This window comes from Equus quagga, chromosome 8, assembly GCF_021613505.1.
Source record: "Equus quagga isolate Etosha38 chromosome 8, UCLA_HA_Equagga_1.0, whole genome shotgun sequence".
Classification (NCBI taxonomy): domain Eukaryota; kingdom Metazoa; phylum Chordata; class Mammalia; order Perissodactyla; family Equidae; genus Equus; species Equus quagga.
The window spans coordinates 90,655,764-90,678,392 of record NC_060274.1 but is presented as its reverse complement, the minus strand read 5'-3'; the positions used below and the strand labels follow the sequence as shown (position 1 = coordinate 90,678,392).

The following is a 22,629-nucleotide window of genomic DNA, read 5'->3' as shown; positions in this document are numbered from 1 at the left end:
GCAATTTTGAACTTTCATATGTATATACTCACACACAATACACACACATATAAATATAATTGGGAATGGAGTCATTTGTGTATACATTCACTTCCCTTTGCTATTAGGGGTGCCTTCATAGTGAAGTTTGAGAAGACTGCTCTGCATACTTGGTTACAAGAATGTTTTTCCATTATGCCTTACAATGTGAGTTCCAGTTGTATATGCTCTGTCTGCATCAAGAAGTATAGAAGAAAGTATCTAACATGGTCATTCTGGAGAAAAGCAAGTTTAAACTGTTAAAATGTAACAGGTTAAATACTTTGACCAGTAACTGGGCTAGTCTGCTCTAATGAATATTCAATCAATCAAATAAAGTTTGAAAAAGTCTCATTTGATACATTCAGGCATTTGCCCTGGCAAACCAACACTGTACCATTCACAACTGAATATTTAAAATGCCAAGAACAGATACCCTGAAAATAGTCAGCAGTAACTTTAGATTTTTTAAAAATACATAACCTGGTGTTGTAGATTTGCCTTTAGATTGAGACTGCAGACAAATTTCTCTACTCAATTCTTCTTTGGGCCGAACTGTCTGGGATACAGTCGACTTCCCAACTGGTTTCAATACTTCTGTTTTCAGAGGACTAACAGGAGTTTTTTGAAGTAGCTCAGGATTTTGTACTTCACAATTTTTAGCATCAGTAATGGATGTAGTAGAAGATTTCACTTGGGGAGAAGTAGCTTTCTGAAACATGATAATACTTAGGGTAAATAACAACATTCACAATATCGAAAGATAGTTCTTTGCTTGCTAAGCTTTATGTAAAAACTCATGAAAAAAATGTTCCTGCTTCCTAATAGATCAAACCAATTTGAAAGGTTTGAAAAAAGTCAACTTAGAAAATGCTATTATTCCAATTATAATATGTAGTTTAGTCTGCATAATATATTAATGAGTAATTTAGTTTGAGGGTTAGGGTCATTCACTATTTAAACAACAATTTGTTTCATATTATCACACTAGTACCTTTATAAATTTTAACCGTATTAGACCAAATTATGTATTTTTTTGTATTTTAATTGTCAATATTAATTTAACAAAACTGTATCATATACTGATGGCTAACTGTAATAAATTATTGAGTACTTAGTAAGTGCCAAGCATTATGCTAAGGGTTTTATGCACATTATCTCATTTAATCCTCCCCATAACCCATTCTTTCTCGTTTTACAAATGGAAAAATAAGGTTTGGCGAGATTAAGTAACTTGTCCAAAGCCACACTTCTAATTATGTGGCAGAGCTGGGGTTGAACGCAGGTCTGTCTAACTCTACAACCTGGCTCTACACCGAAAGACAATGCTCAGAAACACAACATTCTTTCTCTTTTTTGGTTTTTTAAGATTGTTTTTAAAAACTGTTAAGGTAATACATGTGCAAGGTAACCTTTCAAACATTTTGAAAGGTTATACAGTGAAAGTATTGCACCTACCCGTGACAACTGCCTTTTCAAGGTAACTATAGCTACCAGTTTTCAGATATTTGATATCTCTTATTTATACACATACATAAGGCATTCTAATGGAAAGAGTAATTTTCAGTGCTCTCCCTGAAGACTAAGAGACTCCATCATTTCATATTATATACTTTGGAATTGCATTAAATCAGTGTAATTTAGTTGTCAACTGTTAATTTATCTTGGGACAGGATACCAAATTTATGATTTTTACTTTCTATGAAACCGATATTCTAAAAATACATGTAAATACACTATGTATATGTCATAAAATACATAGCTACACATATATATACATTATCACTCATAGCAAAGAAAGGAAAGGTTTCCAAAGACCAAAATTGTATTTACTTACCACAGAGCTGGAAACTGCAACATTAATCAAAGATGCACCCGCAGCAGTGGAGGATGGGGCTTTATTCAAAGAGGCATCGCCATCCCTTTGGGAACAGCATGTAGCTTCCTGCTTAACACTGCTGCTATTGATCCTGGCAGATGCTCCACTTGCAGAAGAAAATTTGGATAAACAAGTGGTACCAGGCTGTTCTGGTGCACTGTTTTGCTTTGCAGATGAGTAATTTACATCATCTTCCCAGGAGCAAATAGTTGCAGCAAGGTTGGCCAGACGGCCCCTTCTCCCAACTGGAGTTGCTGAGGCATCTGAAACGGATGGTTTGGGAGGGGAGGCAGCCTTTTCCTCTGATGGCACTGCTGAGATGAGTGAGCTTTCAGGTATATCATCTGGAAATGTTTTCAGAGAGAATTAAAACCCACATTCAAGAGTTATATGTATGTGTAATACCAGGGTCACTCCATTCAGAATGTTTAAATGAAGTTAATAGGTTTAAGAACTAGTAAAAAGCTCTCATATGCTTGAAACTACCAAGCTGCTTAAATATGACAGCATCTTTTCAAATCAGATGATACTTAATCCAAATTAAAAAAACACTTTGTTACACCTATATTTTTCCATTTTTTATAAATTATGGATGCTATAAGATATCATATATTTAGGTTATATTTTCAGAATCAATTCTTGATGTTATAACACTGCACAATTTAGGATTACATATTCCATAGGAATTTTTTGTTTTAAAAATGGGTTGGGGGGCCAACCCATGGTGTAGTGGTTAAGTTCATGTGCTCTGCTTCAGCAGCCTGGAGTTCACGGATTCCAAGCCTGGGTGAGGACCTACACACTGCTCATCAGGCCATGCTGTGGTGGCATCCCACATGCAAAATGGAAGAAGACTGGCACAGATGTTAGCTCAGTAACAATATTCCTCAAGCAAAAAGAGGAGGATTGGCAACAGATGCTAGCTCTAGGCCAATCTTCCTCACCAAAAAAGAAAAAAAAAGATCAAAGCAATGCTGTATAATAGAACTTTCTGAAACAATGCAGATGTTCTATATTCATGCTGTCCAGTATAGTAAACACTAGCCATATGTGGCTAATGAGCATTTGATATGTGGCTAGGGCCACTAGGAAACCTAATTTCATTTCATTTCAACTAATTTAAATTTTGAAAACTACTTGTGACTAGTGTCTATGGTATTGGATAGCACAGGGTTAGACTAAAATGTTTTTCTGCACAGTTACTTCATTTGGAGATAAATCTCAAATAAATAATATTTAACTTACAAAGGATCTGGGCCTGCATGCATAAAGAGTACCTAAGGGAGTCAAAGTTCATGGCACTTTCTATTCCACAAATTCAGTCAATGGAGAGGCATCCCTCCTATTGTCCAAGGCTTATACCTCTGCTTGAATTTTCAATCCTACCCCTCCAAAACCCTCTCAGGGATCTTGCTCCAAATAACCCTCTTCCTCTCTACAGACTTTTTTCTCTGCACATAAATATGCTCAAGTCCCTCTAATCTTAAAACCAAAAACAAACAATCTCCCATCAACATACACTCCCTTTTAGCTACTGTCCCTCTGTCCCTGGACAATATTCAGTCACCACTCAACTCACTTCAACCCACCTTCTGCCTACACCACTGCCTTGAAGACGATTTTGCTAATGTCAATAGACGCCAGTACACGCCTTGCAGGCCTTGTATTTCCATTTGCGACATCATCCTCTACTAGTTCTGTCCTTGCGGCCTATCCCTCATGGTCTCCTTCTAACTACCAATACTTCATTTGGCTATCCCACAGGCACCCCAAATAACATACCTGAAGTTGAAACTGCCCCAAACACGTTCCTCCTCATCCTGGCCTCTTCCTCCTTTCTCCCCTATCTCTACCATCCAGTCATCAAGTCCTCCAGATCCTTTCTCTTAAATCCCTCAAATCCAGCCTCTCCTCTTCACTTCCATAAGCCTTCATCATTGTGCATCTGAATTATAACACTAGCCTTCTAACCGATCTTCTTGCTTCGAATCTCTGCACTATTCAATGCCTCCTCAGTTCTGATGCCAGAGTGATCTTTATACAACATCGTGCCTGCTTAAAGTCTCCCAATACATTCCCATCCCCTGCTAGTTAAATTCCAAACGTTCTGGATCCTGTGGCTTTCTTCAAATTTATCTCTTGCTTTTCTACCACATGTGCTGTATACTAGAATACTGAATCTTTATATCCCACTATGTTCACGGCATCTGTGCTTTTTATAAATGCTGTTGCTTCTGCCTAGAACATCTCCACTGTCTGAAGGTAGTTGCCCCTCAAATCCAGCTTAACCATCCCTGCCTCCTCCAGAAAATCTTCCCTGATCACCGCCTTCCCAATACTACCCTTTTGCACACCTCTATCACTTTCCTTAGAATTAGCACTGCCCTCTAACCAGACGACAGTTTTGTCATCATGTTTTAGGAATGGGCTTAATAGACCTCTAGCTCTTCTAACTATTCTCTGTCGGGAAGAATGGCTTCAGATAAATTATATTTTAGTATAAGTTCTTAAACATTTAACTGGCTTATACCCCCAGTCTTGTTTGGCATTCACTAAACCATTCATTACAAACTCTTTACTCATAAGTTTCAATGCTTAAAATTAGACAGGCTATAATGCCCCAATGAGATTTATTTTCAAGGCCGAGGTAGGCATTTGTTAACATTTGCTTTCAAAATATTCCAAATCACTGCTGCAATGCTTTATGCCCTAATGCTTAGGGCCTAGGCTGTTCTTTTGACCATGCATTAAATCACAACCCTCTATTTTTTTTTTTAAGGAAAATCCACATTCCACTGCCCATAAATATTTCCTACAAAACAGAAAGGAGACATCCTTCTATTCAGGCATATTTACAGATTAGCCTCCTCATGTACTATAAAGAAGCATTGTTAGCCGTACCCACTACTAAAATAAATATGTTTAATTGACAACACGGAATATCTGCCCCCTGTTACATCTCCCGAAAACATCAGGCAGGGCACAGCAGGCAACAGTTGAGCCCTACCACTCTAGTCAGGGTATGAATTTTAGCAGCTGAACGTGGGCAGTTTCCTCAGCCTCTCTGAGCCCAGTTTCTTCTATAACATGAAGATAAAAGTGGTATGTATCTCATAAGATTATTGTAAGAATTAAATACTATATTAGAATAAAAAATATTTAGAATGCCTAGCACTTTACACAGTAAGCATTTGCTCTTGAGATTTTCATCACTGCCAGAAAGGATAATCCTAAATGCTTTGCTGTCTAAGACTTATCAAAATTTCAGTTATAAGAATCACTATTTATGGAAGACTGCCTGAAGGCTATGTAGTCCAGCCATTTCTTCAGATTACTTGGTCTCAATTCTGGCTATGCATCAGAATTGCCTAGGGAGGTTTAAAAGGAAAAAAAAGGAGCACACCCCAGGGCTCCCTGCACTCCTGAGATTCCAAGCCAACAGTCTGAATGATTCTGACACACAGGAGCCTGGCTCTGAGCCAAAGCCGAGGGACGCTTCCTGGGGTAAAGCCTAGTCGCGACGAGCGGTCCACCTGCAGTGTGCTGGCTCCCTTTGGAACTGCTTTTACTGAACTGAGCTTCGAGCCAAGCCATCTGTCTACCTTGAGAAACCTTATAACAGTTACTAGCTCACACAGAGTCATGTTTGAGGACACAGGGAAGAAAGTTCTCTCAGGCTCCAGTGCCAATGATGATTCTGCTTTTATCTTACAAACATTAGTCATGCACCTGATAGTGTTTCACGTCTTTGCACTGGCTGCTAGCAAGTTCAGAACCATCTCTAGGAGGTAAGAATGAACTTAAGGCCTATATTTAATAAACTAACTTTACCCTTCACTTCTTTGTTTTTCCTTCTCTTCACCCTGATTTCCTTATTTTTCTTGTTTTGTAATATCGGTATTTTTGTAAATCATCTCAAGGTTCTTTTAATAACAAGGTGGGAGATAAATGAAATTTATCACAGAACAAATAACCAACCCTGTTGCATGATCTGCTCTCAGGCTCTCCATCTGATTATGGGCCCATGAAGGGCAAAGATCAGGTCACTTCATCCATTTCCAGCACCTTAGCAGAATAATATGCTTTGTAGGTGCTCATAAATGTTTTGAAGTTTTCTCTCTCTCTCCTATTGAACAGCACTGCATACCTTAGTCACTCAAGTTTATTTAATTAGTGAATCCATGAAATAAGATTTCTTGAACATGCAGGTGAAGGTCAGCAATGTTAATAATGCCAAGAGTATAGTTTGTTCTCTACTGTTTTCTATTGCAAATAAGATAATTCTGTTACAAGATCAAGCTTTTGTGGTCTAAGAACCTCATCACCATCTACTTCAATGAGAATACAACCAACTGATAAATATACTATTGATAAACAAACCATGTGCAAGCAACGGATACACAGGATATAGAGAAAACAAAAGCATTTACCTTTCACGTGTTAACTGATAAATAAAATTTTCAACAAACCAAGTCGAAACTTACTGAAACAGATTTAAGGACCATACCATCCATATAATTTATACCTGTAATCTCATTATTATCCCAGTGGCGTCGTTGCTCTGCCAGTTTTTGCATTCGTGTTTTAACTGAGGAGGCTGCAGTTGCTTCCAATCTTGAGGTCAGCCCTTTCCTCAAGCCCAGCGATGCTGGGACAGCCGCGGAATCACTGACCGGAGCTGGTGCCTGTGGCTGTGCCTGAGGAGACAGAGGACTCGGAGAACAAGGTTTTGCGGAAGCTGATTCAACTGGTTGTTCATTTTCCAGGTTAGAAACTTCTACTTCAGTGTTATCAGAACAGCGTTTTTTTGGTGATGGTTTTGTACAAGATTTCTCTAGATTAAAAAGGAAAAAAAATTCAAAATTCCATAATTTCTCACAGCATGAAAAACTTGCAGTAGGCACATAACAAATTAATAAAACATCATATGTTTCTCTAAACCTTTAAATGATTTACTCACAACAAGAAATACGTAAAATTCCTTTTTTCAGTAACTTCAAAATCTGATACAAGAGATTTCTTTTTAAGCAAACATAATTTATGGTTTAAAAAACCTGAATAAAAATAAATTCAAATAACATTCCAAGATATATGCATAATACTTTATGTAGTCTTAAGACAACAGAAAATTAAAAGTGCACACACACAGAATAAGCAAATGTGTGGGATTTTAAAGATCATACAGCCCAATCACTTCATTTTTAGGTAAGAAAATCAAGCCCAGAGAAATTACGTTACTTGCCTAAAGTGACACAGCTAAGCTAAGAGTAGAAACCAGGCTTTCTGTTTTGAAAACAATCTTTCATGGACAATTAGCAAGGTAGAAGGGCACCTGGCCTGAGGTTTATTAAGCAAGGGGCAGGGAACCAAAAAAGTGACTGGATTATCTAGTCAAAACCAAACAAATTCATCAGCACAAGTATTTAACAACATTTCACAATTTTAAACTTCCTTGAACGCCTATAAAATAGATGTAAAAGTCCTAAAATAAAAAGGAGCTATCCAAACAGAAGGCATATTATTTCTACCCAGGAATGAGTTTTAATTTATCTCCTGGAAAATTAACATTTTAAAAAGCAAGAATGTAAATCCCACATGAGGTCAGTTTCATTGGCTATTGAACCAAGTGTTCTTGTTCTGACAGTGACCAAGGTGATATTAGTGGGAAGTCAGGATTGCCCTCATCAACATCAATCTAATTAAATATATATCGTGAAATTTTCTAAGCTTCCATAACTTGTTTATGCATCTATTTTCCATGAAGTTATCTAATCTTTTTTTTGAAAGTATTTCTATTTTAACATGCAACACCACCTGGAAATACAGAATTCTTTAAATTTATGGTTCTCATATAAAACAGTAAACACCATTATTTAAGCAGCAAAACATAGTTCCAACCACTGGTCTTCAAGCACACACTACTCACTATTTCACTGTATGAACCTGTGTCACAGTGCAAACAGAAGATCCAGGACTGGGGCCAGGCCTCTATTTTCCTGGCTAAATATCAGATATATGTAATGTATTTCCCTCCCTCTCTTCAAAATGTACAAATATACAAAAATAAATTCTCGTTCTATGGATAGCTTCCAAAATAACTGGCAGCCAGCCCCATGCCCTCATCTCTGCTTTTTGGAATATTGGTTTTGCCTTCCGTAAGACTCTTTTTATATATGTATTTTAAAGTTATAGTAAGAAAAAAGCATTATCTCCAGACGATTCCATACTCTCGGAAAAGAGTAAGGCAGCTGGCTGGGGATGCCAGGATTTAGGAAAACATAAGATAAGTTTCCAAGTGAGTTTGGGTTTGTCTGTGTGTGTATGTTGGTTTTAGTTCAATTTCACCAGTTCTAGAGATTAACAGCCTATACTTTGAGCATGGCCCTAGAGAGTTCGTTCAGCAGACAGAGGATGAAATGGTTCATTAAATTTCAAGCATTTGCAAGCGGGTCTGCCTTTCGTTGCCCTGTTCGTGCCAGAGACACCACCTGAACTTGGTGATCAGCTATTCTAGCCACTGTTGGGGTAGATAAACTCTACACCACAGCCAGTATAAGTGTTCATCTGCTCCTTTATTTTTCTTCCCTTAGGGGTTTTTAAGGATAACTTTGGATTGAGGAAAATAAAGTTCAAGCAATTAATTTGAAATATTTGTTAAAGTCTGCTACGGCCTAAACAGGTTCTAGGCCTAATATAATTATCCTGAAATAGACTAGAAGGCAGATCTTTTCTCTAGAGGCTATTATATTTGTCTCTCAAAGACTTTGGCTCTTCTACACACACAATGAAATATCTGGGGCTTATCACCTTTAAAAAATGCAAATTTGGGGGCCAGCCCCATGGCTGAGTAGTTAAGTTCATGCACTCCGCTTCAGTGACCCAGGGTTTGCTGGTTGGGATCCTGGACATGGACCTACACACCGCTTGTCAAGCCATGCTGAGGCTGTGGTGGCATCCCATACAGTGAACTAGAGTGACTTACAACTAGGATATACAACTATGTACTGGGGCTTTAAGGCGGGGAAAAAAAAAAAAGAAGAAGATTGGCAACAGATGTTAGTTCAGGGCCAATCTTCCTCACCAAAAAGCATACTTAAAAAAAAAAAATGCAAATTTTGCTTTTCCTCACAGTCTTTTACCTTCACCACCAGATGGGGGTTGCCGGTTACTTGCTTCCGAAAGCGGCTCTCTGGCTCGCTTAGCGTGAGTCATGGACCTTGGTGCAGCTGTGGGCCTCTCAGCCATTTTTCTCTGAAGATTCTCTCGCCTGGCACGGGTTCGTTCAAGCAGTTTCTACAAATACAATATTTAAAACACAAGTTTAGTTAAAGGTTCATAAAACTTCAGATATTTTCTAAAATCACCAATTGCCATGTGGGATAAGAGTCAAATACATTTCAAAAGTAAAATCTCAAGTAATTAAGCCAAGAGTCACCAAAGGAGCACCCCAACGTCAAATTACAGATGTAATAAGAACATCAAAGGAGGAATAAAATGTGTAAAGTTAGCTGCATAAGATTTTAAATGGCCACAAATATTTCTGCCTCCATCAAAAGGAAGAATCTATTTCCACACCCTTGAATTGGGCTGTCTTTATGACTTACTTTGACCAATAAAATGTGGAAGAAATGATACTGTGTGAGTTCCAACCCCAGGCCTCAAGAGGTCTTGGAGTTTCTACTCTCCCCTCTCAGAACACTGCCACCATGTAAAGAAGCCCAGGTTAAGCCTGCTAGAGACACATGGCCCAGCTGACAGCCAGCATCCACCACCAGACATGTTTAGACCACCCAGTCCCAGGTAATTTGCCAGATCACTGCAGACTCCTGCATGACCCCGGGGGAGATCAACAGAAGCACAGCCCAGATGAGCCCAACACAAATTGCCAACCAACTGAATCATGAGAAATAACATGGTCATTGTTTCAAACACTATGGTGGGTAGAATAATGGTCCCCCAAAGATGCTCATGTCCTAATCCCCTGAACCTGTGAATATGTTACCCTACATGACAAAAAGGATTCTGCTGGTGTGATTAAATTAAGAGTCTTGAGATGGAGGGATTATCCTGGATTATCTGGACCAATGTAATCACAATGGGTTTATAAGAAAAAAGAGAGGGGCCAGCCCGGTGGCGCAGAGGTTAAGTTTGCACGTTCCGCTTCTCAGTGGCCCAGGGTTCGCCAGTTTGGATCCCAGGTGCGGACATGGCACCACTTGGCACGCCATGCTGTGGTAGGTGTCCCACGTATAAAGTAGAGGAAGACGGGCACAGATTAACACGGATTAACAGCTCAGGGCCAGGCTTCCTCAGCCAAAAGTGGAGGATTGGCAGTAGTTACCTCAGGGCTAATCTTCCTCAAAATAATTAATTAATTAATTAAAAACAATGCATTTAAAAAAAAAAGAGAGAGGCAGGAAAGTCAGAGTCAAAGATGTGACAATGGAAGCAGAGGTCAGAGTGATGTGATTGATGGCTTTGAAGATAGATGAAGGGGCCACAAGCCAAAAAATGCAGGTGGGCTCTAGAAGTTGGAAACGGTGAGGAAACAGATTCTTCCCTGAGCCTCCAGAAGGAACACAATCCTGCCAATACACCATCAGATTTCTGACCTACACAAGATAATAATATGTATGATTTTAAGCCACTAAATTTGTGGTAATTTATTACAGCAACAAAACTAATACAACCACTAAGGTTTGGGGTGGTGTTAAACAGCAAGAGGTAATCAACATATTAGCCCCTTGTATCATAAGACACTTCCTAAGAGAAAAAAAAAAACCCTATTAACAGTCTTATGTTTTAATTAAATATCAACATAAAAGTTTTAAGTTGAAATCTTAGCCATTCCATAAAAGCATGAATACCCTTTTCTTATCCTGAATCAACTGATGTTCCTATTTGAATCAGTGTGGTAAAACAAACACAAGACCCTGTAAAACATTCATTGGAAGAAGGCACAACTTTCTAATTTAAAGCTCACTGAAAGAAATGACACCGAATCTAAATGCTATGTCACTGAAAGGGTAATTTATGAACCAAATGCCTTCCAAAACATAAGACCAGACCCTCACCCTTTAAATACAAGTCTTCAACAAACTCAAAAGTGATATTGTTACACACAAATTCAGATATGTCTGATAATTTCCCCCACGATAAAATACATGGCTCCCCAGATACAAAACTAGCCTAATTACATCCTTCACGGACATGCCCACATTCCATTCTGGTAGTTAGAATACTTGTGAGTCAGTCTATCTTCGGTTACTATGGGCAATGGGTCACAACTAAAGAATGCAGTTTTGCCATTCAAACATACACAAGTCTTCTATTGTCTACATTAGATCCAAATATTTCAAGATTAAGCAAAAAAAGTTTTCAAATCTATAAAATAAAACTAATAAGCACCAAAGATCATTAATTTAAAAGAAATGCTGTATCTAAAGTACATAAACTCAACAGCTCAATAAATGTAAGTCACCCTTTCTTATAATGGTGTATCAGAAATTTCAGAGTTCTTTTATTTATGAGGTACATTTCTTTAAGTATCACACCTACTTTTTCCAATAGTAGAGGCATAAAAAAACTACTGCATAATTGGGAAATAAGATGTTCCACACGGCTGAATCTAAGATAACTGAAGCTTATGGTCCCTAAGCAATTTCTGCCACACATACCTCAAATCATTTCTGACAGAAATTTTTCTAGGAAGTCTTACTGATTTCTCTGCCTTCTTAAATAGAGTAGACTCAATATAAATTAACGTATTATTTTCAACATGCTCTAGAAGCATTGTTTCTCAGGTCAAGGCAGAGATTTTCATTTAACTCTAGAAAATAAGAGAAACTCCATTCAAAACAATAAAGCATGTTCGTTTGTTTACTTATATCACAAGAAAAGAGGCTTTACAAAGTATTTTAATTGTGGCTTTTTCTCTTTTATGGTTCCTACATAGAAAGTTCTGACTTGGCACAACCAGCTCTGGGTTTCCCTATTCTAGTCTTGGACTGGGGTGACCATTGCCCATGAGCAGATTTTCAAACTAAGAGGCTAACATCAATCTTATGAATAATAAGTTTATGGTTTTAAATTCACCTAACAAGTACAATAACACTTACATAGCACTTACTATAAAGTACTTTTATGTCTGCATACACTAACTCATTTTCAAAACTTTATTTGGTAGGTTCTGTTTTTACTACTGTTTTACAGATGAAGAAACTCAGGCACAGGTTAAATAACAAGCCACAGGTCACACAGCTAAGAAGTGGCAAGGCAAGATTCAAATCCAGGCTCCAGGGTCTGGGCTCTTAACCACTTTGCTATAAACTGTCTTTTGACTCAATCCAGTTTCTCTTTTTAAGAACTTATTGTCAGCAGAACTAACTTCATCCCATCAACATAACTTTTTTAATGCTATTAGCTCATATTAGATCATAATAATAATCATCTGCCTTAACTGCTTGTTCATCCATGAATCAAGATGGATTCTTTATTTCTGGTTGGTCCATGAAGAACGTTAAAGACATTGCCTTGTGGACCCTGACTAGATCCTGATTCAAACAAACAGCAGAAATATGAGACACTCAGGGAAATCTGAACATTAACAGAATATTTGATCATTTTAAGGAACTGTTGCTAATTTTTTAGATGTGATAATGGCAATATGATTATGTTTTTTTAAAAAGTCCTTACTGCTTAGCGATAAATACTGAAGTTTATATGTATGAAATTATATCATGTCCAGAATTTGCTTCTAAATAATTCAGAGGGATTAGAGGGGGATGTAGTGAAACAATATGGCCATGTATTGCTGGGTGATAGATGCATGAAAGGTTTTTATACTTACATAATTTGAAATTTTCTATAATAAAGAAAAGAACAGGGGCTGGACCCGTGGCTGAGTGGTTAAGTTCACGCACTCCACTTCGGCAGCCTGGGGTTTGCCAGTTTGGATTCTGGGTGGGGACCTACACATGGCTCATCAAGCCATGCTGTGGTGGCATCCCACACAGAAGAACTAGAATGACTTACAACTAGGATACACAACTATGTACTGGGGCTTTGAGGAGGAAAAAAAAAAAAAGAGTAAGATTGGCAACAGATGTTAGCAGCTCAGGGCCAGTCTTCCTCACCAAAAAGCATACTTTAAAAAAAAGAAAGAAAAGAACATTGCAAAAATGTTCTAACAGTTACCATTGTTTGTAACATAATTTGCAGTGAATGGCTCTCTTCTACATTAATTCAGCAGAATGTTATTAGATGTGCTTGATGTTAGGGAAACATCTCTCTGAATAGTAAGGGACAGTCCTAACCTTGATGAAGCTCATATTCTGCCAGAAAATAAGTTCAACAGGTAAAGGTAAATGAGATGAGCACTGCAAAAGGTGATCTCCCCTCTGGAGAAGGGAGATCAAACTGTGAGCTGGAGGTTAAATCAGAGTTTGCCAGGCAGAAGAGGCAGGGAGAGGAAGAGTATGCCAGACAGCACAGTGCCACAGGGAGGGGAACCAATGCACCACAGCCTTGTTTGAGGAAAAGGGAGTTTAGGATGGTCGTAGCCTTTCTGAACCAGAGTTACCAAGAGAATTAAGCCCTAATGCCCTGACATTAATGTAATGACTTAACCTCTCTCCTATGCTTGTAGGATGGTACAGTTATGAATCATCTTTGGGAAAATTAAGAAAAGTCTCTCAAATTATTTTCTTTGTTCTATGGTTCTGAGAAGGAACTCAGGTTGAGAAAGTCATTTTAACTGACTTTCAGTCCTTTTCAAACAAGGAACTCTACCAGTTTTCATTTCACTGTGCAAAAATGTTATGAATGCCATAATTAAGCACCTAATGGTTGGAACCAATTCAAATAGTTCACTCATTACCAATTAAGGAAAAGATGTCAAAGCTGTTTATTCCAACTGCAAGTGATCTAACTTTTCATAATATAAACCAGACATATTACATCTTATATATTTCTGAGCATACTCTAAAATGAAAGGTTTCTTTCAAATCAAAGTTTCTTTCAGCTGAGATTTGTACTAGCTTCAGAATGACATTTTTAACAAAGCTATGACTGAAGTACAATTTTCAGCCAACTTTCAAAATGCTTTGTTCCTGTCAGTTACTTAGGAGAATCAAAGGGATATTTAGAACACATAGGGCTAATGTTTTAAGGAATCTTATTCTAAGTTACTAACATAAAATAATATTCCCTTTAACATCAATGTAAGTGCACAATATATGGTGCATGACTAGCTCTATTCTTTAAGCTAATATAAAAATGTCCTGGATTTTTCTGTTCAAATCTTTAAAAGTAAGGTAAACAAACTGATGTATTTTCCTCCACAATGACTGAGAGTTTGAAACAAAAATAAATCCTGTTGTGTTTGAATACAACTCCAATTGTTGAAACTCTTAACATCTTAGACTTAACTTATGGAATTGTAATGACATCCCCCAAAAAGAAATATTACTACTCTACATATCATTTAAATTTTTAATCTAGCGTAAAGACATTTTTAGGCCCACTTTGCAACAACTCAAAAAATAGCAGTTTAAAATTTGCACAACCACCTAAAGAAAGAGGAACTATCTTGGAAGAAAGGGAGTGGACAACTGGCAACACGAAACTCCTGAATATGTCAACATACACTCTCAACGAGAAGTCAAAGCTAGAGAAATAATGGACACAACAACAATGTAATTAATCCATATTCACTTTCCAAAGAACAAAAGATGAGTTAAATATTGCTGTAATGTTATGCTCCATAAACAAACAAAAAAGGTTTGTCTTTACTCTGGTTTTTTAAATCGTAGGCTAACAATTCTGGTTTGTACATATTCGACTAGCAGTGTTTCCTTTCGATTAAAGTGCCAATCCCTGGTCATTCTTCACGAGTGAGCTGAGCAATGGAATTTGAAGGACCTATTGACTTGACAGGAACGGATGCAAAGGTTTCAGGCACGGGCTTATTTTAACGTTTTGTTGCGATTTCGTGAACAGCACCCTTAAATGCATAGCTCCTCTGGGAGCCGCATGAACCCGGCAAATCACACTCCCTTCCACTTCCAGGCGGCGGATGCACACCCATCACTGAGTCATGGAGCACCCGACCCCACCCTGCAAGTTATCTCCGCTTTGACTCCCAGCGGGGCCTGTTCTGTCAGGCCCCAACTTCCCTCTCGGGGGGACAGGGCTCCACTCCAGAGGGGCATTATAACAACAGGGGCTGACAGACTCAAAACTTTCCTCCGAGAGCTTCATCCGCGGGGCAAGAACAGGAAACCACAGCAGCCCCGCACCCGCAGCACAGGCGGCATCCGCGGCCCCTTCCCCGCTTCCCGGGCCGACCCCGGCACGCACACTCTGCGCACGCGCACGCACGCGCCCTCCGCCCGGTGGGCCCCGAGGTTGACAGGTGGGAAGGGAGGGTGAGGGCCGAGAGGGTCATGGCTGGCTGCGCCCGCAAGCTTTCTCACCTCCGTAAACGGGTCCATCGCCCCGGGGTTCGCGTGTCGATTGCGAGACGACGGAAACGGTGGTTCAAATTCAGAAAAAGAAAAGAAGTGAGTCTTGGCTGAGTGTGTCACTTGGAAAAAACAAGGAGTCCGGGACGAGAGAACTATCCCAACCTTCTCTCTTCCCCTCAGCCTCCAGTGTCGGACTCGGCCGCCAGCGGCCGTTCAAATTTGAATTTCAGCGCCCGGAGCCGCGCGCATGCGCTTGGGGCGGGGCGGGGGCGGGCCTCTCCCAGCCCCGGCTCTCGGTCACGTGGCCTCGCTGGGGCACGGAGGTTCCCATGGGTGGACTTGCCTCTTCTCCGTCACATCCTAGCCCAGGCGGCCGGGATGAGGCGGGAGTTCGGCGCTCCCCGGACTTCAACCGCCTCTGGGCCCGAAGCCCCACCCCCAACGCTGGCTCACCCCACCCTGTTTAAGCCGATCGCTTCACACCCGCTGTGTTGGGGCGTTCCCGCCCTCCATTCCTAAATGTAGGATTAAGAGCCCCTGAGTTTGAAATCCCTCTGGCCCTTTGGCCTTGACTGTTTTCTCTTCGCCCGCCCCTGCTTCACCCTAAGGGGGACTACAGGCTTGGTCATCATAAGGGGCACGTCTGGTGGGCCGCCAACACTTGGGGCTATACCAGTGGCCCACCTAGGGCGCTGGAGGCCTTTCTCGTTGGGAAAATAAGGCTAACGTTAATAGACTGTTTCTGAAGAGTTTATTCACAAAACTCCTGTCGTGCTTCTTATTTTAAATCCCATTCAACTGCATACAGTGTTAGAGTGGAAGGGTTCTGAGAAGCCATCCACTTTAATCCTTCCTTTTACAGCTGACAGAAGGGAGACCCTGAGACATTAACTGGTCCAGGAGAAATGAAAATCTCATTCTTAGCTCATGGTCCGCCTTCCACCGCTAGCTCAAGCTGTGTCACATGAGTATTCTCGATAGATTACTCAGAATTGTAGAATACGTTGCATAGTTACTGTATCAGATTCATTTCTTATTTAGCAAGTCTGTGCTGGAGCTTGTTGTAAGGACTTGTTCTTCCGAAAAGTCACACTGTGTAGATTAGAGAGTGATTGCCTAACGGCTGAACAAACCAAAACTATTCCTCCCAAGTAAGATGTTTCAGTATGTTTAATAACGTTGCCATCTTAGCAGTCAGTAAACATGGCAAAGAGTATTTCACCAATAATAGCTCTAGTTTGAATTTTGATGCTATAGGCTGTAATGAAAAGAATTCTGAGTGTCGGGTAGGAAGAAATTACATGGCGTCTTGGCTCCACCTGGACTGTGTGACTTTAAGGTTTAGGCAAATCATTTAACCATTTTTTAAACTTTTGGGGAGAGTCATGGACTCCTTTGAAAATACAATTAAAGCTGACCCTCTACCTAGAAAAATACCCATTCAATCATAACCTATTTAACATAGGATTTCATGAAGTTCCTGGTCACAAGGTGAACCTCTGATTTGGTCTCCTTGGATTTTAGTTTACTCACCTGTAAAACAGGAATAATCAACTGCCCTGCCTTCCTCAGAGGTGTTGGGAGGAGCCGATGAAAAATTGAGAGAGCTCCAGAAGCATTCTGTAATAAGTACTAAGGCACTATCCAAGTGTTTGGTGTATCGAATTATTAATATTTAACTCAAAATATGCTACTTGTGAACCAAAGAGAAAAGACACTTGAATTTTTTTCAAGTACTGCACCAGAAAGAGGTATGTGTGTTGGGGAGGAGGGGAGGTATGTTTTAAACAACACTGGAAAGTGAGTCATTAGAAATTTATGGATCCTTGTGCCTTCCAGCTTTGGCCTCTGTGAGCCTTAGATCTCTATAACTAGATTCTAGTCAAGGCTGACAGATAAATAAAGCACATAGCACAACATATCTACTCAAAACATTTAGTTTATGTTTCTTCACATATGTCTTTATTCTTTATGCTGATAATGATGTTGATAGCAACCACCACAACAATAACTACAATTTGTTAAACACCTACTATGTGCCACAAACTGTGCTAGATACTCAAGTCTTCTCTCCTAGAGTACTGCACTTGTCTCCTAACATGTCTCCTTATTTCCATTCTTACCCTAGGTAGTTCATTCTTCAGTTTATAAGTTAGAATTACTTTTCTCCTTTTAAACATTGTGTTATAAAATGTTTCCAGTTTACAGAAAAAGTAGTGAATAAAACAGATAACCATGTACCAACCACCTAGCTTAAAAAATATATGGTCTTTATACGAAGTCTCCTGTGTGTCCTTCCTTAATACCATTCACCTTCCACTCTCCAGGGGTAAAACTATCCTGATTTTGATGTTTGTCATTCTCATGAAATGTATGTACTTTTGTTACATCTACATATATATCCGTAACAATATAGTATTTCACGTAAATTTTATTTTCACTATACATATCTTTTTGCAATTGTTTTTTATTTTGCTCAAAATTCTCTTTATGAGATTCATCCTAATAGATATAGCTGCATTTCATTCATTTTCACTGCTGTATTCTGTTGTATAAATATACTTGTAATTTATGTGTCTATTATCCTATTAATGAACATTTAGCTCATTTCCAGTTTTCCATTCCAAAGATCGCATGATGTCATGAATATTTTTATGTCTGCTTATATACATGCAAAACTTTCTCTAGAGTAATATACCTGGGAATTAGAGGATAATTTCAACAAATATATTTCAATATTATTGCCAGATGTTAAAGATCAACTGCTCTTCAAATTGATTGTAACAATTTATACTTCAATAAGCAGTATATGAGCATGCCTGCTACTTCAGTGCTCCCTAATACTGGATACTTTTTAGATTTTGCCATTCTTGTGTGTATGCATTTCTCCTGTTACTCATAAAAGTGAACATTATTTCAGGGGGCCGGCCCGGTGGCCAAGTGGTTAAGTTTGCGCACTCCGCTTCAACGGCTCAGGGTTTCACCAACTCAAATCCTGGGCGCGGACATGGCACCGCTCATCAAGCCATGCTGAGATGGCATCCCATATGCCACAACTAAAAAAAAATACACAATTATGTACCAGGGGACTTTGGGAGAAAAAGGAAAAAAATAAATAAAATCTTAAAAAAAAAGAACATTATTTCATATGTTTTTGGCCTTTCAGTTTTCCTTTTTTGTGAATTTCAACTCCATATCTTTGCCCATTTTTCTACATGGTTATTTGTCTTTCTCGTATTGGCTTTCTGTTGATTGTTCACTATTTTCCAGGAAAACAACCCTTTGTTGGTTTTATGACTTGCAAATATCTTTACCTAGTTTGTGGTTTGTCTTTTCACTTTAGGATGTCTTGGATGTACAGAAATATTTAATGTTAATGTAATTAAACATATGTATATTTTCCTTTAGGGTTTGTGCCTTTTTTGTCTCAAGAAATCCTGCCCTACCCTGAGGTTATAAAGATGTTCCTTCATATTTTCTTTGAAATATTTTAAAGTGTGGGTTTTCATGGTTTTCTCTTTAAATTATCTGGACTGATTTTGTTTTTCATACGGACAACCAAATGTCTTAGCAGCAGTTATTCAATTGTCCTTCCTTTCCCCACTGACCTGTAAAGCCACTTTTGTAATAGCTCAACTTTTCATGTATGTGTAGGTCTATTTGGGAGCTCTTTATCCCATTCCACTGGTCTATTTGTCTATTCCTCTCCAAATATTGAACTGTCTTAATTATAAGTGTTGATATCTGGTAGGGAAAATTAAAAATTGACTTGGCCCCCCTTGTTCTTCCATATAAATTTTAGGGTCAGATTGTCAAGTTCCACAAAGGAAAAAAAAGTCCTCTTAAGATTTTTAAATTTTTTTTGGAGGAAGATTAGCCTTGACCTAACATCCGCTGCCAATCCTCCTCTTTTTTCTTTTTTCTTTTTTTGTTTTTTTGCTGAGGAAGAGTGGCCCTGAGCTAACATCCATGCCCACCTTCCCATACTTTATATGTGGGACACCTGCCACACCATGGCTTGATAAGTGGTTTGTAGGTTCATATCCAGGATCCAAACCAGCGAACCCCAGCCTGCTGAAGCAGGCATGCAAACTTAACCACTATACCACCAGCTGGCCCCCCTCTTGAGATTTTTAATTGGAATAATACTAAATTTATCACATCATTTGGAGAAAATTCACATCTTTGTGATATCAAGCCTTTCCATTTATGAACATGGTATATCTTCATTAATTTAGGCGTACTTTAATATCTTCCAAAAATGTTTATAATGTACTATTATAGTGTATAATGTGTTGGTAATGTTCTTGTAAAGATCTTTAAACTCTTTAATTTATTCCTATGTATCTTTCTTGTTGTTGTTGTTGTTTTTATAAATGGTATCTTTTTAATTATATTTTAAAAACTATCTATTACTGGTACAATATCTAAGAACTTGGTTATTACAAACCAACTGAACTATCTGATTAGTTTTAGTAATTTATTAATAGAAAGGGATCTTTTTAAAATGTCAATTATGCTGCGTCAATTCCCTCTTCAGAGCCAGTTTATGTCTTCTGTTGCAATTACAATAGTATCCAGATTCTTTATCACTTCTACAAGACCTTACATGATTTGGACCACGCTTGTTTTCTCCTAATATCCTAATATTCTCTAACTATCACAGTACTCTCTTTTTTCTTTCACTAGGCTCCAGCTTCAAGGCCTTTTTTCATTAAAAAAAGTCATCAAAAAATGCTAAATTCCTTCTGCCTCAAAAACTTTCCACCACCTGGACACTCTTCCTCTAGATCTATGCATGTCTGACTCCTCATTAGTTGAGTCTAAGCTCAAATGTGCTACCTCCTCAAAGAACACTTCTTCAATCAGGTGGCCACACCCCCCTCTCTGCCCTGCAATCACTTTCCATCCTATTACTCTGATTTATTTTCTTCTTTGCATTCACCACCTATACAGAATTATTTTAGTTAAGAATTTATGTTTATTACCTACCTCTCCTACTAGAGTGTAAGCTGTGGAATGGCAGGGACTTGTCTGGTTTATAGATGAACCCAGCACCTTCTGGGCACCCAAGTTCAGTAGATATTTGTTGAATGAAAGAATGTAAGATAACTATTATTCCTGTTTTAGAAATGTGGAAACTGAGATACAAAGAGGCTAAGTGAATGGCCCAAGACCACCACCTAATAATTTGAACTAGATCTGCCTGACTTCAAATCCTAGTCTGTTTATGCTCTTGACATTTTATTTATTTTGATCACCAAAGACACAGTAATGATGTAAATGTGTCCTTGAGCTATATCTAAAGTACTGAATAAAGAGCATCCATGTTTTTCTCTTGGAACTGCTTTCTTAAAAAAAAAAATTTTAACTATTAAGTTAGGAAAGAAAATAAATGTATGCTATATTCACATGATTATTAGCAACACAGTTTGGCCTAAATGATGTTAACATTCTAAAAGTCATCAAAAGTGTCTTCCCTAGTTATTTAAATAAAAAACACAACCTCCCAATTTATTTAGGTGAAGACCACAGCTTCTTCATTTAAGAATAGAATCAAGGCTCTGAAACAGAGATAACTAGAGATTAAAGGTGGCCCTGGGAAATCAGTAGTATTTGTTCCTTCTAAGATCTTTCCTTTTCAACAAAGGAAATAGTAATTATATTTTTTGCAGATAAAATTATTGGAGGGCTGAAAAATACAAAAATTTGAAAATAATTACTTCAATAAGGACACTCCAGATGTTATATATTTACAGTTAATTTTTCAAAATACATCCACACACATTCTTATTTCATTCACAAAATAATACAATGATGTAAATATTCTTACTTTTACAGGGAGCGAAAAGGCCAAGATCTAACCATAAGGAAGTGACAAGAAGGATTAAAGTCAAGTTCTCTGCTTCAGGTTATCTGGCTGAAGGGCCACTTCTTTTACACATTTATTATAATGAAGAATAAGAACCATCAAAGGATATTATATACATGTTACTGAAAAGGCTATTTCATTGGTTACAAGCTTTGCTATTAATGTTCCCCAGGCATATTTCCTTTATTCAATAGGCTATTCTCAAAATTTATACAGCTTTGATCTCCTTTTTACCTTCTCAAATGGTTAATAAGGGTGTTAAGGGAATTCATATTTAAAGAACCACAGTAAATCCTTTCATAAAGAAGAATTCTTTTATGTACTTATCACACTATAATTTACATATTGATAAATTTACTTTTCCATACCTAGATTTCTTAAAGCTATATTCACAGAACCTATTTTTTAATTTTTTAGCAGTCTCATATTAAAGAAAAGTAGCTCTTAAAATTATTACAAAATAGCAGAAGCAGTGTTTCTTAAACATCAAAGCCTCTTTATTGAACATCAATAAAATCTTCTCCCTAAATTTGATACAGGAAGGTTCATTGTGCTCCATTGATGTCTGTCAGGAACTTCTTTATCTTCCAAACACTTCAAAAATTTCTCCTCACATACTACTTCCAGACCATAATTCTTCTACTCTCTCATTAATCCTTCAAATTTTGGCGTTCATGACACGCACTTTCACTCTCCTCTTCCTTGCTTCTCACAGTCTGACACCATCCCAGTCTTTGTCAGCACTATTCATGCCTGGCATGTAATAAGCCCTCAAGAAATATTCGCTCATGAATTCTCAGTGACCATAGTCTCCTATACCCTGACCTCAGCATTCCTCAAACCTTCCAACTATGCTGACCTCCTCCTCTCTTCGACTCATCTGCCACATGTATGGCCACATTTGGACGCTAACCAACACTTGGAAGTGCTCCACCTCTAAGATTTCAAACCCCAAAACTGGCCTCCTGATTGTAATCTTGAATCCTTATCTTTTCTCCACTGCTGCTCACTTCTACTGAACCTGCAAGCCCCAAGCCCTAACCTTCAGTCCATTTTCCTTTCCTAACTTTTGGTCAAGTTAAAAATGTTATAGCTCATGCTTTGTACCTAGGCCCACGTATTAGCCCTGATCTCCCACCTTGCACTTTTCTATGAGGCCACATGCTGAGTAGTTCAATCTATTCTGAAAAAGAGGCCAAGAAAAAAGAGGTGAAGAAAATTAATTAGTTAATTAAGACCTGACAGGGATCACCTAATTCAACCCCTTGAAATAGTAGATGAGGAAACAAGAAGACTGTGACTAGTCTAAGATTTCCAGAAGCTGTCATTGGCCCTTCCCAGGTGTCCCCCCTAAACACTGCCCAGCCTCCATTATGCCTCACTTGCTCCCATAA

At 38.5% G+C, this 22,629-nt stretch overlaps 2 protein-coding genes across 4 annotated transcripts in view; one reads left to right on the top strand and one right to left on the bottom strand.

Moving 5' to 3' along the window:
- The window catches only part of ANLN (anillin, actin binding protein), a 59,919-nt gene extending 44,326 nt beyond the window's left edge, over positions 1–15,593 (bottom strand). For all 3 annotated transcript variants that reach the window (XM_046669817.1, XM_046669819.1, XM_046669818.1), the window contains exons 1-5: positions 15,373–15,593; positions 9,037–9,190; positions 6,423–6,731; positions 1,856–2,241; positions 502–730 (exon numbers count right to left, since the gene is read on the bottom strand). In XM_046669817.1, the coding sequence (XP_046525773.1) occupies positions 502–730; positions 1,856–2,241; positions 6,423–6,731; positions 9,037–9,190; positions 15,373–15,390 (1,096 nt within the window). In that variant the 5' untranslated portion in view covers positions 15,391–15,593. The remainder of the gene's footprint in view (positions 1–501; positions 731–1,855; positions 2,242–6,422; positions 6,732–9,036; positions 9,191–15,372) is intronic.
- A 5,615-nt stretch (positions 15,594–21,208) lies between these two features.
- The window catches only part of MATCAP2 (microtubule associated tyrosine carboxypeptidase 2), a 61,465-nt gene continuing 60,044 nt past the window's right edge, over positions 21,209–22,629 (top strand). The window contains exon 1 of the mRNA XM_046669825.1: positions 21,209–21,274. The gene's annotated coding sequence lies outside the window, so the exon portion shown is untranslated. The remainder of the gene's footprint in view (positions 21,275–22,629) is intronic.